Source organism: Ovis aries, chromosome 14 (assembly GCF_016772045.2).
Source record: "Ovis aries strain OAR_USU_Benz2616 breed Rambouillet chromosome 14, ARS-UI_Ramb_v3.0, whole genome shotgun sequence".
In the NCBI taxonomy this organism is placed as follows: domain Eukaryota; kingdom Metazoa; phylum Chordata; class Mammalia; order Artiodactyla; family Bovidae; genus Ovis; species Ovis aries.
The window spans coordinates 13,282,649-13,299,527 of NC_056067.1; the positions used below are offsets into that span (position 1 = coordinate 13,282,649).

The 16,879-nt window shown below is 64.0% G+C and overlaps 1 protein-coding gene across 5 annotated transcripts in view; it reads left to right on the plus strand.

Annotated features, from left to right (window-relative positions):
- The window catches only part of ZFPM1 (zinc finger protein, FOG family member 1), a 61,026-nt gene that overhangs the window by 15,260 nt on the left and 28,887 nt on the right, over window positions 1-16,879 (plus strand). For 4 of the 5 annotated variants that reach the window (XM_042231541.2, XM_042231539.2, XM_042231540.2 and 1 more), the window contains exons 2-3: window positions 9,135-9,245; window positions 11,703-11,831. In XM_042231541.2, the coding sequence (XP_042087475.1) occupies window positions 9,135-9,245; window positions 11,703-11,831 (240 nt within the window). Of the gene's footprint in view, window positions 1-1,848; window positions 3,367-9,134; window positions 9,246-11,702; window positions 11,832-16,879 lie in introns of those variants that run through there. The other variant, XM_060397902.1, reaches the window with a different exon arrangement.

A 16,879-nucleotide genomic window follows, 5' to 3' on the forward strand; every position in this document is an offset into this window, starting at 1 on the left:
TGAATGGAACCCAGAACCCAAGTGGGCGTGAGAGGGTGAGAGGGCCCTCTGCAGTGTGGGACCGAGGCAGTCGTGCCTGGGGGCAGGCCTGGCCATGGGCCCCTTGGGGCTGCAGCCCCCAGGGGTGAGAGTTGAGGAGGGCTCGGCACCCAGCCCGTGACCCCCAGGTCTCCAGCCCCCGATCAGATGGCAGGGCCTGTCACACGGAGCCCCGGCCGGAAAGTAGTCTGCCTCTATCCGTCTGATGCAGGCTACACGGCGACGGCTCCATTAGCCGCGGCCCCGCTCCCATCTGTCAGCCTTATCAGCCCATCTGGAGAGAATCTCTCCGCAGCCCCGTCCTCATCCTCGGGCGCTCCTCCTGTCCCCTCCTCCCCCGGCCCCCCTGCCCACTCACTGCTGTGCCACAGCATCGGTCGCCCTGCCACACGCGATGGCCTTGACCGCCACGGCCTTGACCGCTGCTCCCACCCGAGTGGCCTCACACCCTCCTCCCCTCCACCAGTCATCCGTGGGGTCTCTGCCACATGCGCCAGTGTGTTCTGGAAAACCCTGGCCCTTGCCCCACCCTCACCCCCAGGCCACGTGGCCTGCACCCCTCCCCCAGGAGCGTTTGTAATCGGTTCTCCAGAGTGAAACAATCTCGCGTAATCTATCAGCGGCTATCGGGCCCATCGGAGGGCCGGGAGTGGCCAGGCCCAGAGATGGCGCCAACCTCTAGTGTTGATAAAGTTTCCGAGCTCAGCAGTGATGAATGTTGAGTAAGTGCAGGCCGCTGGTAGGATGTAGACTTGGCAGGCTCGGCTCTGGCTGAAACCAATCTCTCCCCTATCAGCCGGGCTGGGCTTTCTCAGGCCCCGCGCTTTCTTCCCGCCTCCTCCACCTCCCCTTTCTCTCTGCCTCGCCTGCCTGGGCCTCTGCCCCCAGGGACCGAGGTGGGGGACCAGCCCGCTGGCCCTGATCTGAGAGACGGGACAGGTTCAGGGCATGGAAGAACCCGGAGCCGGCCTGAGGAGGTGGCGGCCGGGCCACTGCAGCCGCACCCTGGGGTCCTTCCTGCAGTCCAGCGTCCACATTCTGCTATGTCCCACGGTGCTGAGAATAAACCCCGACTGGCCGGCCTCTGCGCCTCTCTCGGCCTGGTGCTCCATCCTCAGCTGCAGCAGCCAAATCACCAAACTCTTCCCCAATCCCGGGACTTTGCACGGGCAGTTCTCCCTGTTCATGGTCACGGCTTAAATGTCGCCTCCTCCAAGAAGCCCTTGGTCACCGCTCCATACCCACCCACCATTCTTTATCCTGCACCCTTCCTGGCCCTTCGTGGTATCCGAGGTGTGTCCCTAGTCTGGACCTGTTTGCTCACAGTTGACCCGACATGTGGCAGGCCTGGTGGAATCACGGTGCCCCTGGGAAGGACACCCCCATCCAGGGGGCATCTTTCCTGAAAAGCCTTTGCCTGTCCACCTTCATGGTAGCTCTACCAGGCCCACGAGTGGCCCCTTGTCTCTACAGACAGGCACAGCGGGTTGAGCGGGACGGGCCTCGGGGAGAATGCAAGGCTCTGGAAGGGAGATTAGATGGCAGCCTGTCCACTCCCCCAGCTGCAAGGCCTTGGGCAAGTTTTTTTACCTCTCTGTGCCCTGGTTCCCCGGAGGATGGGGTCACACCAAGGGTTGTTACAGGTGTCATGATGGTTGTGGCATTGCTCCTGCTTGGCAGAGATCCCAGAGCTGCTTGTGGTCCTGCCTGCCCAGTGCAGCCTTGAGGGGTGATGTGTGTGGAGGGGTCCAGTCACGGTCCCCAGGCTGGGGCAGTTAAACCCCCCAAGCTCACCCGTCTGCTCCGGGCTGGCTGCAGGAGGAAGTGGCGGTGGCTGGGCACAGGGCCCCGTGGGTGTTGGTGTCCTGTTTCCCACAGCTCCTTCCTGCCTGCCTGGAGCCCCCCACTCAGCAGGCTTCAGAGACCCAGTCAGGGCCGGCCAGCTCATCTTCTGCCAGTGGGGGCAGGTGGCATGCTCAGGGCTCCTGGGGCTCATTCCCTGGTCACACCCCCCCCCCAACAAGTAGGCTCAGGCTCCCCCTCACCCCACCTCTGTGCCCCAGCTCCTCTCCTGGGGGCCCAGTGGCCCCCAGCCTGTTCCCCTCCCCCATCCATCACGTGGTCACCAGAGTCCCTCAGCAACGACTGTGGGCCCGAGCTGAGGGTGCTGGGTTGCAGACAGAGGAGGGGTGATGGAGCGAGTGTGCCATGAGGAGACAGTGCCGCCTTGCCAGAGCCATGGGCCGGCGGGCACTGGTGTGACTGCGGTGGGCCACGGCCCATGGGCGGTCTGGGTGAGCATCACCAGGAACCAGGGATGGTGGAGACAGTCACTCAGCGTCCGTGCTGACAGCCCCGAGAGAGAGGCTGGGGGAGCTGACCAGTTGGCTAAGGTGGTCCCCCGGGCTCAGCAGCTACACTGGACAGCGGGGCTCCCATGTCCGGGGCTCCTGTGTCCGGGTCTGGGGAACAGGGGATACCCAGGAGTGTGCTTGCTGGGCTCACTCTGCACCCCCCGCCTGCCCCCTCTGCTGCCTTTTGGGCACCCAGGACTTCCCTCCATAGCTGGGAGCCCAGCTGCAGACCTCCTGTGAGGAAGTCAGCACTCAAGTGGGGGTGTCCTGGGCATGGGGACAAGGAAGCTGGGATCAGGACCAGACGGCCAGGCGCTGGGTCGGCTGGGGGTGCAGAAGTGACTGAGAAAGTGGCCGATGCCATAAAGGGGCTAAGATCCTGACTGACCCCTGCGGAGCTCTGGGGAGAAGCCAGTGGGCATTTGGGCTGCTGGAGTATTTGTTTGCACGAGCCTGAGCCACGGGGGCCTGGGTTTCATTTGAATTACGTAGGACTGTCCTGTTCTCTTTCTTTTCCTTTGGCTGCAAGGGGTCTCACTTGCAGTATGCGGGATCTTCCCTGTTCACTGTGGCCTGAGGAATCTTTAGCTGCAGCCTGTGAACTCTTAGTTGTGGCATGTGGAATCTAGTACCCTAACCAGGGTTCAAACCCGGGCCCCCTACTTTGGGAGCATGGAGTCTTAGCTACTGGACCACCAGGGAAAAGGGAAAAGTGAAGTCCCTCAGTCGTGTCCAACTCTTTGCAACCCCATGGACTGTAGCCTACCAGGCTCCTCTGTCCATGGGATTTTCCAGGCAAGAGTACCAGAGTGGGTTGCTATTTCCTTCCCCAGGGAATCTTCTGGACCCAAGGATCGAACCCGGGTCTCCCGCATTGCAGGCAGACGCTTTACCCTCTAAGCCACCAGGGAAACATGTCTTTAAATGAACAGGCTTCCAAAAGCTGAGTGATGCCTAAAGGACGAGTGTCACGGTATGCGAAGGGTATCTCCTTACAATGTTTCAATTTGTTAGAAGCTGGGGTAGATCACGGCACTCTGTTCCTAGGAGTGTGGGGCCCCCATTCCTAGAGAGTGTGGTCCTGCTGGGCTCGGCTCTGAGCACCCAAGTCCCTTCTTGCTATCTGGTGACCCAGAGTGAGTTGTGACAGCAGCCAGCCTGGGCCTGGCTCACTGGGGACACCGTGCCCACCAGCACCCTCTGGGTCGGTCTGGGTGCCCGGGGGCCAGGAGGTCAAGTGCAGCTCGCAGCCTAGAAGCAAAGGCAGGTGACCCACCACAGCCCCACCACAGCCATGGCGGGGAGGCTGTGCCCGAGGGCGGCCCTCGCCCACACCTGCTTCTCTCCAAGGAGTCACGAGCCCCCCAGTGCACGGTGCGCCTGAGCACCATCCTGCTGACCCTTAGCAGGAGTCACCCTGACCACCCCCGTCTCATCTGCCCCAGGGCCATGCCCTTCCTGGGCAGGTCAGGGGTCGGGGCGCACCAGGACCAGGGCAGGAGGGCGTCTGGGCCCAGGCCCCCAGCGCACAGAGGTTCAGCTCCTCACTGTCCCCTCCGCAGGGCAGGCTGCCCACTCGAAGAAGCCAAGATTATCTCTCCAACATCCTCTTTGTGGTCGCCATGGCTGTCAGTGGGGCCTGATCCTCGGTTGATGAGGGCCACTGGCAGGTCACCGCGGGGGCGTGTGCGCCCCTCCCAGTCCGAGCCTCCAGAGGACCAGAGGCCACTCTGCATTCCTAGGGAGCTGTCCCATCATCGCAGCTGTGGGCGCACCTTCAGCCTAGGGAGCAGCAGCCCGCTGGGCCGACTGCGGCAACGCCTTCCGAGAAGTGGTCTGCAACAGGGGCGGGGGTCTCCCTACTGGGGGCACTGGGGGGCAGCAAAGCATCAGAGCACCCCACCCTGGGGAGAATTGCAGACAAATGTGAGGTTGCAGGATGGACCCGGACTGGGGGCGGGGGGGGATCTCACAGAGGGAGGAGGAGGCCTCAGCTGGGCGGGGGGCGGGACAGCATGGCTAAGGTCCCCTGGCAGGAGGGTGGGTGTGAGAGGACCCACGGGCACCCAGGGAACCTCCCAGACCCCCAGCCTCCTCCAAGGGGCCTGTACCCCTGTGCTAAGCGAGCCTCTTAGGGCTCAGGGGCCAGGACCCACCTCCCTGCTGAGTGTCGGCAGAGGTGTAAGAAGTCCTGACTTAATGGGACCTCCAAGGCCTTGGTGACCTTCCCTGGGGCTGAGACTCTGTCTCTACCCTGCTGCTTACCCTTGTGCCCCTTTCCTGCCCAGGCTCCGAGGCGTGGGAGAGCCCTGCCCTTCACCCCAACCCCATGCACCAGGCCCGCCCTGCTCGCCCGTCCCAGCCAAGGGCTCCTCTTCTCACTCGCTTCACTCCATCCAACTCGGCTTGGCTCCTTGTGAGAACTGGGGGTGAAGGAGGGGTCATGTGGCCCCGAGGGGCCTGGGCAGCTTCTGCACTCAGGGCTTCAGCTCCCTCCTCCACACAGCTGCGCCAGAGCCCCTCCTGCTGGGGGCGGGTCACCAGAGGTCCCACGGGCTCCCCAGGGGTCAGGCTTCAGACCTACTCGGTCTGCGAGTGTGGCCCAAGCCCCCAGGACACAGCACAGCCCCGCGGGGAGAGTGGGCCCATCCCCACCGCCTTCTGTCCCCGCCGTGGCCTGAGCTGCCCCGCTGCTCAGCGATGGGAAAGTCTGAATCTGTTGCTATTTTCTCTCTGTTATCGGGCCCTTATCTGGTCACTGTGCCGCCCAGAGGCCAGGGTCTCTCCCTGGCAGCCCCATGCCTCTCCTGCCCGCCAGCTGACCAGAGCCAGTGGGACAGGGGGCCAGGCCTTCCACCAGCCTGGGGGCAGTCTTTCTCCTCTGCCCACGATGCCCTGCCCAGCCCCCAGCCCCTCACACCCCTCCCTCTGCTGTGCCCCTCAGTCTCCTCCCCAACGCACCCCGAAATCACCCCCCAGAGGAGCCCATAGGGCCCTCCCTGGGGAGCTGAAGTCATAGCAACACTTGCAATAAAGTCAGGCCTGTGCTCAGCACCCATCGACACAACCTCACTGAACCATGACCCCAGCCCCGGATACAAGCTGCTCTCGCGAGCTGCTTTCTGTGCAGAACTTGGGCTGGAGGGGTGGGCAGCACACAAGGCCCAGGCTTCGAGTCCTACTCTTCCTTCCTGCTGGAGTGCTCTTCCCAGCCCCACTTGCAGGCAGTCTCCTCTGTCCCATTCCAGATCGCCGCTTATTTGTCACCTCCTCCAAGAGGCCTTCCCTGACTGGCCTCTCCACCTCTCCTTGGTGGCAGTGGCCACACTTGCATTTTCACATTTTTTTTTCCTGGGGGGTGGGGGGCAGGGCATGTGTTGGCTGCAGGGTCCCCAGGGCCTGGTGCAGGAAGGTGGACTCAGGGGAGGTTTCATGAGTGAATGGCGAACAAGCACGTGAACAGCGGTTGAGCAGGAGGCCGTGGGCGCTCACGTCCGCCACACTCCAGGTGGGGACCTGAGCAGGGTCGCATGCCCATCAGTGTCCACCCCTCCCCTGGGCCAGTGGGCCTGTGAGCATGACCAGGCCCCGGCCCCAACACTGAATGGGGTCAGGAAATCCCACCTCCCCTCCTCCTCCGTGCTTTGGGGACACAGAGGACCGCCCTGCAGCTGTGAATGACTGTATAACACAGCAGCCGTGTGGGGGGTCTCGGGAAAGGCCCACACCTGGGTCATGCACGGAGACCAGGTGCGAGGCCGCTGGACTTGGCCCAAATTCTTTCACTTAATGTTCCCAGTGGCCTGGGGGGCAAGCACAGTCTGCAGGGGCCAGCGGGCTTCACCCGGGGCCTCTGGACTTCCCGACTCTGCGCCAGCCCCCTTGGGGCCACCTCGGGGGCTTTTGTCCCCTTCAGCCACCAGCTCCGGCTTTCTTCTGGGCAGTCATTCAAAAGGACCCCCAGCTGTCTCACCATCAAAGCCAGGAGGACCATGTAGCCCAGGACTTGGAAGGAGCAGGGATCATTCCTCCACACAGAGCCTGTCTCAGTAATTCAGTTTTAAAGCATGAAAAAAGGGAGTTGATGAAATTCCACTATCAGCGCCAAGCCAATATGCAAAATATCTCACCCCCAATCAAATAGCTATTATGTTTTCATTTCCATTTCGGCGTCCGGCTTAATGAGCAGGAGACAGATCGGCTCACGGGGCGTCTGCTTGCCGTGATAACCGAGGGGCTCCGGGCAGCGGGGGCTGCGCCCAGCGCGGGTGACCAGCATCATCCCCCGTGGATGCCTCCAGACAGGTGCTCGGCCTTGGACCCAGCTCTCCACCCCTCCAGGCAACGGGGCTGGTGTCACCCTCAGCCCAGATCACGGGCAGGGTGGGGGAGGCCTGAGCAGCAGCCAGGAAGGTGTAGTGTTGAGGGGTTCTGGCCGAGGGCCTCTATTGACTCTCCTGCAAAGTGGCCACAACTGGGGCTCACCTCTGGGGCATTGGGAGGCCCCCAGGTACTTGCCCATAGCACCTGACATCTGGGCCTGCCTCCCGCTGCTGCTCCCCATTCACACCTTCCCCACTGTCCTCCACCCCTGGGCTGTGAGTCCAGGGAGGGCTTAAGGGGGAGACATTTGTAGATACTGAGCGCAGGGCTCACAGACACGTGAAGCTCCATAGGAGCAGTGCCCCTCCCCACCCTGGCCCCTTTTCCCAGGCCCTGCTGGGTGTGGGGCTTCCGCAGTTGTTAATGTTGGTGTGATGTTGATGCTGGTGATGCTGGTGTTTCCTGCACACTTACTGTGTGTCAGGACCTGATCACGGCTCCATGCAGATGAAATGAGGCTTTGTGATGCGGTGTTGGAGCTATTACAATTCCTGAGCGCAGAGAGGTGGAGCAACTTGCCTAAAGTCACACAGCAAGGACCCTGCCTGCCTGGCCAAGGATTGGCCTGGCCCAGCTGCTGCGGTGTCTGGGCAGAAAGGGTTCCTCAGGGATAAGTGGAGTCTTTCCTGGCCCAGGGCGCTTGGAGAAGCAGCAGTGTCCCTCCAGTCAGTGGAGAAACTTTCCTGTCCCCCCACCCCCTCAGGTGGAGCCGGGACCCAGGTGGCCCCTGGGGTGTCACAGCGGCAGGGAGGCTCCAGCAGAAGCTCCAAGGTCTCGTGGGGCGCGATTCACAGCATCACATCCCATCACATCCCTCTTGTGGGCCTGGAGCCATTTGCTGGTTGGCGATTGTCTCCTGCGTTATCAGAGCATTAATTGTGCTAGAATGAATTAGCGCCATTAGGATAAATTGCTGCGGCCGGCAGCCTCTTTCTTCACGCTCCTGTCACGCTTTGTGACAAGCGGATGCCTTTGTTCTTTCATAAATGGAGCTGCCAGGAGCTCGGGCCTCCCTGGGTGGCTGAGGCCCACCTGGGTGGAAGAGTGGGCTGGGGAGAGGCAAATGCCCAACCCTAGGACTCTGGTCCCAGCAGTCCCTGAAAGCAGGGGCTTCGCACCCCTTCTCTGGAGCTGGCCACTGAGGCCAGGAAGTCCCTGCCATCTGCACGAGGGCACACAGCTTCGGGGCCCCCTCTCCACTCTGAGTAAGCTGCCGAAGCACCTGGACTTCTAGAAAGAGGCCGGCAAATGGGCTGGCCCCAGGCCTGTGTGCTGCGCCCCACCAAGGCTACCAGCAGTTCTTGCTCCGGCCAACCCCACGGGCAGGGGAGGTCACAGAGGGTCAGGCCGCCCATTCATCCCAGGGGCATGAGTCTGGGGTGCTCCCAGCCTGCTGTGGAGCCTCCCATGTGGGCGCACTGTTGAGAGACCATGCCATGAGGGTTTACCGCGGGGCTGGTTCTGTCTGAGCCCCACGGCCACGAGAGGCGAGCACCTGCCGGCCCACCTCCTGTCCTTACAGCTCCGTGGGGGCCCGGAGCTAGAACCCAGGGGTGCAGCCGAGCAGTGGGTAGGGCGGAGCAGGTGTCTGGAGGAGGAGCTAGGAAGGGGGTGGGGCGAGGGTCTGGGGGATTGGCGGAGGGTGAGGTGGGACAGCTGCTCTCCACAGGTCTCGAGCCCCCTACACAGGCACCATCCTGACCTCGGGGCAGAGGTTGCCACCCTGGCCTGCACGTAGGGGCCCCCGGCAGGTTTCCCGGGTGGTCTGGGGTCAGGCTGCTTGCTCAGCTGTCAGGAGACCCCTGTGGGGTACCACCCACCCCACCCCCGCACCCCGACCCTGCCACAGGAGCCTCTGAGGGAAGATGCTGGGCTGGTTGCAGGCATCTGTGTGCCCACCTCTGCCTCACGGGCCATTGCTGCTTTAATCGGGTTGACAAGCTCCTCCTGCCCCGGGGCCCACCCTCGGCATGTCCTTAGACTTCGGAACCCCACATGTGAGGGCTTCCTGCAGGAAGGGGCCCGGACATGGGGGTGACCGCACAGAGGCCAGGGCGATGTCTCCCCTGGGGGGCCCAGCGGGCAGGCCTGGGCAGCAGGCGGCTGGGTGACCCCCAGGTGTGGGAACTGGTGCGGGGCTTGGGGTGGGTACAGGGGCAGGGTACGCGCATCCCTGGGGGACACCCTGCTCATGGGCACCCCCTCGAGGCCTCTGGCCGCGTGAGGGGCTGAGACTCTGCCTGGTCCCCGCTGCACCGGCCCCCGGGGCTGCGCCAGTTCTGGGAGGGCCAGGGGGCCGGTGGTAGGTGCACCGTGAGGGGGCAGCGCCTCACGACTCCTCTGGGGCTGTGTCCACAGGTTCCCTCGGAGACATGGAGGCCAAAGAAGAGGCTCAGGCTGCGGACACCAGCCTCCCAGAGCAGGAGGCCACAGCGCTGGAGCCCGAGCCCACAAGCCCTTCCAGTCCAGGTGAGTCGGGCGGTGGGCCCCGCAGGCCTGGCCCTGGCCCTGGCCCCCTGGGCTGCCCCCCATCCTCGCAACTTCACATGAGCCAGTGCCCACCGAGGACTCAAGTTTCCACAGTGTGAAATGGGCGTTGTGCTGAGAAGTGCCCGCGGGCCAGCCATGCCCAGCAGGGCCAGGAGAAGGCGTGGAGGGGGTCGGGGATGAGGGTCTGGAAAGCTGAGCTCTTCATGGCGCAGATGGGGAGAGCGAGGCCAGAGGGGGAGGGTCTAGTCCAGGCTGAGTCAGGGTCACGTGGGCTCTGAGTGACCTCCCAGACTCTGAAACAGAGACGCTTGCCTCAGCACATGTGGGCCTCCCTTTACAGACGAGAGAACGAGGCCCCGAGAGGCTGAGTGATTTGCCCAGGGTCACCCCGCCTGTAAACTCCCAAACAGGATCCCACCCTAGGCCTGAGTTCAGGTGGACTCCCCAGCCCTCTGCCGGCTCCCTCCCTCCCCACCCTACCCTGGGCACCTGGACCCTTTCCTTGGGCCCTCCTGGTGGCAGCGTCCTAGGGGTTGGGGATGCATTTCTAAAGCTGAGGACATGACTTGGGAGGAGAGATTCCCACACACACCCAGCGGTGGATTAACTGACACCAAGGAGGCTCCTCTGGCCAGGCCCCTGGAAGGGCCTCGAAGCTGGCCCAGCCACGTCCCCACATTGTCCCAGAGACCCCCAGGAGGAGAGGCCTCCCTGAGGTGGAAGCCCTGGGGGAGGTCAGCGCCCTCACCCCTGTTTTCCAGAAAAGGGACCTGAGACTGGGGGGTGGTTAGTAGGTTTGGGGGTGGGCTCTGAGTCCTGCTCACCTCACCCCCACCCCCTCTGCCCTGCTGGCCATGGGTGGAAACCTCACTCCCATCCCCACTCTGTGCCATGAAGCCCCGTGCACAGAGGCAGAGTCACCCCCAGGCCATAGTGTGATGGGGGAGACAGTCACAGGACTGAGTGGTGTTGTGACCGGGAATGAAGGCGAGATGGGTGGGGGCAGCCGTGAGCAGATGTGCAGGACGTGTGGAGCCGCCCGAGCAAAGGCCCTGGGGTGGGACGCAAAAAGACAGCAAGACAGCCCGGTAGGGCTGGGACTGAGGGGCTGAAATTCCAGACAGAAGGTGGGGGGGCTCCTCAGTGTGGACCTCCCACCCCACTAAGGTGCCAGTGTCAGAGTCTCCCCGGCATAACCACAACAGGCCCCATCCTCTGAGACCTACGGCCTGTGTGCCTTTCCCCAGTGCAGCCCGTTGGGGTCCCGGCCCCTGCAGTGAGGCCAGGCCAGCGAGACTCGAACCCAGGGCCAGGGCTCCCGTCATCCTCAGCTCCCCGGGCAGCGGGCAGAGCAGAGGGGCGCAGGCCTGGGCTCTGACACTCTTGCTCGTGGCTGTCTCTGCCTTCATCATCTCCATCAGTCACTTAGCACTGCAGCCTGCACCCGCCCCGCCCACCCCAGCCTGGCCCCAGCCTCAGCCCTTTCTGAGCCTTGCTTTCCACACCTGTAACTGGGCCTGAACCCCTCAGTGGCCCAGGGCGTGGCGAGGGGCCTCCACCACCACCTCCATCACCATCAGGTGCTGTGAGCTCATGGGGGCCTCGCTCTCCAGAGGGCCAGCGGCTGGTTCCTGGTGGACTTTGCCCCGGGGAGTCGGGTCCCTTATCTGATCTGGGAGCTGGGCTGCATGGAGTGGGGGCGGGCCCGGGGAGGAGCTGGAAAAAACAGTCGGGGTTGCACCTGGCACAGACTTCGGTGATAACGTGCTGATGGGCGTGATAAGGCGGCAGGAGCAATGTCTGCCTGTCGGGCGGGCCCAGCGTGGCTCCCGCGCAGTGGCTGGAGCTCAGATGCCAGCCGCGTTGATTTATAGCCAAAAATAATAGGACTTTTATACCGTGTGATTGATTTATTCGATGTTAATCACAGCCCTTATCGCGGTATTAATAATCTGCCGGGTGCGTGACGTCACCAAGGGGGGGCTTTTATGGGACCTCATTGATTGGGGGCCGTGGTGGTTATCGGTCCAGCAGGGAAGGCAAATATGCCCTTTGGGCTGGAATTGGGTGCGGGGCTTGGTGGAGGGGCCCCCAGCTGCCAGCCGAGGAGACCGGGAGCCGGGCCGCGCGTGTGCCCGCTGGCCAGGGCGTGCCGAGAGGCCATCCACACTCTAATTATTAACAGCAGCGGGGAGGGCGCCTATCACTGCTGCAGTTAATGAGGGGCTGAGGGTTTGTTTTTTTAAGAGGCCGGGGGGGCGAAACTGAGATGTCTGATCGCACCCCCACCCAACTTTGAAGAAGCCTGGGTGAGGGGGTCACCGCGGCCACACACTCACCCACCTGGCTTTAGTATCCCTCGCGGCCGCGGGCTGGGGTGGGCAGACACCTCGGTGTCCTGAGGCTCCAGGGAACCTACTGCTCTCCTTTCCACAGAGGCTAATCCTCCACCCCCTCCACTGCCGCTGGCCCCCACATCCCCAAGAGGCCCCAAGGAGCTGGAGCATCGGGAGCCAGAGATGATGCCGGAGGAGGAGGCAGCCAGCAGCCCCTGGAGTGGGCCAGGTAAGTGCACCTGCGGCCAGGTCTGGCAGCATCACCTCGCAGGGCGGCCGTGCGGCCCAGCCAGTGGGGGGTCCTGAGAATCGGCCACCTGATGGCGCGGGGTGGAGCACGGTGGACAGGCCAGGTACACTGGCCAGGAGGTGGGTGGTGAACTGTTGGGCCCAAGCCTGGCGTCTGTTCCAAAGTCCAGCTGCCTGTGGGTCCACAGGTTCCCTGGAGGGGACACTGAGCTGTGCCGACGCTCAGAGCTAAACCGGGGCCCTGCGCAGTGGACGGGCCTCTGAGGGTTCCTTGGAGGCAGGGTGTGGTCTGGCGGGGACAGCGGAGCAGCAGCCGTGAGACGGGAAGGGCATCCGCCAGGCAGGAGCAGCAGGGCCAAGGCAGGGTGGTGGGAGTGTGGATCTGGAGCTGCCCTTCTGCCAGGCCCTTGCCAGCCAGGAAGGGGCTCCAGCCTCGGGTTGGGAGGGGAGACAGGAGGCGGCTCCAGCCCCCCAGGTTCCTGGAGGAAGGGTGTGTCTTTGAAGCGGTTCTGTGCCTCCCAGCACTGCCCCGCCCCACCCCATTTGTAGCTGGAATTGTGAGCTCGGGGCCCACCAGGCTCTCCCCGAGGTGCGCGTTTCCACCGGCTTGAGTCGCAGGCGGGCTGGGGGCTTTGCCCGTTGCTGCGATTCCTAATCGGAGCTGAGGCAGCTCACCGGGCACAGCGTGGCTGGCCGTCAGGGCCCCGCGTGGGGGCCGCTAGGTGAGGAAGGGTGGGCATGGCCCTGGTGAACGCAGGGCCTGGACGGAGGCCGCACTCCCGAGGCAGGCGCGCGGCCACGTGGCATGTATTGAGCACCTGCTGTGTACTGGACATCAACTCTGAGCAGACAGGCTCCTGGGGAACTGATAGCAGCACAGCCAGCAGCGTGGGGAGGGAGGTTGCGGGGGACGTACGGCAAGGGCCTCAGCTTGTGGGGGCTGGGAAGACCTCACCCCGGCAGAGAGGACCCCCATGGTCTCCCAGGAGCGTTAGAGGTGCTCTCCTGCAGCTCAGCTCGAGTAGCCCTGTGAGCCTCGTCGTGATCCCGAGGTACCGATGAGAGAGGGCTGGGCTGCTTAGTGATGTCTGCAGGGCGCCAAAGAGATGAGGGGCTCGTGTGTCTTCCGCGCTCCCTGCTGGCCCCTTTGCTGTATGTGTGCGTCTGGGGCCCAGAGAGGGCAGGGTTGGTTGCTGGGCACAACCAGGATGGGAGACACGACCACAGACTCAAGACCAGGGCTGAGTCAGTTCACGGAGAGGCCACCCTGGGCCAGACAGGCTGGGGCTCCCACACTAGCCCAGCGCGGGGAGGGGTGTTAGCACAGCCACCCCGCTGCCATCAGGACTCCTTGGCCGCCCCCGCATCACCTCGCTGACCCAGTGACAGGCGGGGAGGGGCCCCAGGAGCCCCAGCCGGCCATGCCCACAGCATGCCCTCTCCACACACAGAGCACCTGGCCAGGGACAGGCCTCAGGCCACACGTCTATGCAGCCCACACCACCGGTGGGGCACAGCTGAGCTGGACCCCCACCTGCGGGGCCAGGCCTCCCCACACACAGGGGACAGAGCTGGGGGCCTGGGGCCCACTCTGCTGCCCCAGTTTCCCCAGGTCTAGGGCGAGGTAACAACAAGGTGCCTGCAGACTCCAAGTCAGCCCTGCCTCGGCCCCGTGGCTCCCACACTCCAGGGACCACCACCAGTCCAGGGATGGGACCCTGAGGCTGCAGTCTGGAGTGTGACCATGGGGACGAAGGGGACGGGCCGTCCTCACACCAGCCCCTGAGGCAGGCGCAGAGCAGCCCTGGGGCCGGTCCACGTCACTGCCTGGAGGCAGCACACTAGACTCCAGCCCGGCTCTGGAGCTCGGGCTGTGCATATGTGGATGCCGGCCCAGCTGTCCTGTGTCGGCCCCCGCCCACCTCACGGCCTTCTTAGCATCCGCATCCATGTTCTACGGATGGGAAGGCAGAGGCCCCTGGAGATCAGGGCCTGGCCCCAGGGTGGCTGTGGGAGCCGTGGCTCGGATGGGTGCACCCAGGAGCTTCCTGCGCTATTTGCATCTTCTGGGGGCCACGGGGGGGGCTCCCTGTCGGCCCCCACAGATAGGAATTTCTGTGTAGTGGGCAGCGATGGGCCGATAAGCGGCCGCTGGCCAACCGCCGTGGTGACCGTCCTCTATCAGACCCCAAACAGGCCACACTTATCGCCTGGCCGGGAAGCCAGAGAGGCCCCATGGGCTCTTATCTTGTAGGGGCTGTCCTGCTGGCGATGGGAGGCAGGCCTTGCCGGGGCTGGCTGGATCGGCGTCCCCAAGGGCAGTGCCCAACCCAGGGTCCGGCCAGCCAAGGGGCAGGGGTGTGCAGCCACGCCTCGCCAGGTCCTGGGGCTCTGGTGGCTCCCTGGCCCCTCCCGCATGGTCCCGCTGACCCCCTGCCTGTGCTCGTCTCCCCCTCCCCAAGTTGTTCCTCCTGCCCCATCCCACGTGAGGACTGCCACCCCGGGGACCTGGCTTGTCAGGCCAGCCGGAATCATGCGCACCCTGTCCTGCCTGGCTCTGGGGGCCGCTGGCTGGACCCTGAGCCTCGGTCTCCTATGTGAGGCCTAGGGCTTGCACACACCTGGTGTGTCCCTAGCAGGGGGTTGCCCCCACCACCTTGCCTTTCCGGCCACTGTCTTCTGCTAGCCAAGATAGCTCCTGGGTCAGACCCATTCCAGGTGGGGGCCGAGACCGCGAGGTCCCAAGGCAGGTGACTCAACCCAGCAGAAAGGCTGGGCCACACGCCTCTCTCCAGCCACACATGGGTCTGGTGCAGCTGCCCTTCCTGCAGGGGTCCAGGCCCTGAGCAAAGACTCCAGGAGACCCCCAGCCCAGGCAGAAGGGAGGCCTTCCAGCCTCTCTTCCCGGGGGGGCCTAGACATGCACCACACACACAGCGAAGTCTGGGCCGCAGGGTGTGTGAGGGGCCTGTCAGCTCCAGCCTCGTTACTGCCCCACACCAGCTCCCTCCTCCCGACGCCGGCTCCCCCCACCCCACCACGACCCCAGAGCTTCAGAAACAGGTGGGGAGGCGCTCCGGATGTCGCTTCACTCCAGACGTCACGAGCGTCATCAGCTGCCAGCGGCTACTTCTCAAGTGCAGCTGCTTCAGGCGGGAACCCCGTCCAGCCCTGGCTGTGCTGAGAGGCCGGAGCTTGCCTGCCCAGGCCTGGAGCCAGCTTTGCTGAGTGACTGTGGCAGGTTGCCTGACCTCTCTGGGCTTGGTTTCCTCATCTTTATGAGCACACAGAGCGGAGCCAGCTCCCCAGTCGGTGCTGTCAATCTGTCAGAGCGGCCCGGGCCTCTGGGTCGGGGAGGTCTGGGGGAGAAGCCGCTGTGTAAGACCACGGAGCAGGGAGGAGCCCCTGCTGGTAACGGGCACCTTGGCCAGGGGTCCCCGCTGACCCTCAGGAGCCCGGGGTCTGGACTGGGTCCGCAGAGAGGTCACTCCCCTCCTCCGAGCGGCAGGGGCAGCAGCACTGGGGGTGAGGCTTGTGTGGAGGCCATACCAGGTGGGCAGGGGCACCCCCATCCTCATGGAACCCAAACACCACCAGCTTCGTGGACTGTCCAGGAGGGGAGGGTCCTCGCCAGAAAAGTGACCCCGAGGGGCTCACAGGCACGAAGGTGCAGAGGTCAGCAGGTCCGCGTGGATGTGGGAGAGGAGAGTGCCAGCCGGAGGCACAGCCCGCGCCAGGACCCCAGGGTGCTGAGCAGGGTGTGGCGGGCAGGGGTCTGGTCCCAAGAGAGGGGGTCCCTTGGGGCTGCCACTGGGAAAGTGAATGAGAGCAGAGCAGGGACCTACCCCTGGCTTTGAGTCTGTGGGGCGGCTACAGTCCGCAATGGGGAGGGGGTGTTGGGCAGGGGGCTGCCCTGCCTGGCACTGTTCTCATCTCCCGTTGAGCCACCAGCCCAAGTGAGAGGGTAGAGGAGAGGGCCGGACGGCAGGGACCCGGGGAGCCGGGTGTTTTTATCTTTGAAATGACCTTGTTTGTGCAAGGGGCTGGCTGTTTAGAATTCCGATATGCAGATGGCTGGGAGCTATAATCTGAAATCCCCACCTCGCATCTGTGATGGCCCTGCCCTGCCTCTGCTCCGTGGCCCCAGCGACAGGCTCCCCCTTTGCCTCCCCAGTTAACGTGAAGGAAAAGCAGAGGGTTGGGCACACAGGCAGCCCCGGAGAGGGCTGTGAGCCTTGAGGGTCCCCTTCAACTGTGGAGGGTCCTGGCCCTGTCCCCCACCTTGTGGCCCCCATTGCAGTGGTGGTTGGCGTGGCCTCAGCCTCCTGGTCGGGGCATGAGAAATAGAGGGAGCAGTGAGTGGGGGCTGGGCTGGGTTTGGGCCCCCAGGGACCCGAGAACCTCCTCTGCAGCCAGACCTCATGGGGGTCCCCTCCCCGCAGGGACTTGCCTGGGGCAGACCACGTGAGCACGTACCTCCATGCACCTGTCCAGGAGGCAGCGTGGTCCAGACAACCCTTGAGTGCAGGGCTGTCCACCTCAGGGGCAGTGAGTATCTGGGGAGTGAAGGGGTGAACCTAAGGGACCCCAGGGCTCCCCACCAGCTCTGGTGGCTAGTCAAGTGGCCCTGAGGGTGGCCTGCACTCCACAGATGGCCAGGCCCGTGACCTGACAGTGTGGTCAGAGCCCCAGGAACAGGGTCCCTTCACCTGTAAGTGTATCGGGGCCTGGAACTCTTTCCTGGTGACCTCTGTTTACAAGACAAAATTCAGATGACCAAACATGAGGTGTCACGTTTTTGGTTCTCAGCTTCATCCCGGGCCCTTGAGGCCGAGATGGGAAGGCTGGCCATGTCCCCACCACACCGCAGGTCAGCAGAGGGGACAGCCAGGTGGTCAGGCCAGGACAGCACCATAGGTGTGCCCCACCCCCAAGGTGCGGCCTAAAGAATACATTGGAGTGGGCCGAGGGTGTTCAGGTGAGGAGCGGGCATGTGCAAACGCCCTGAGGTTTGGACAGCATGGGCGT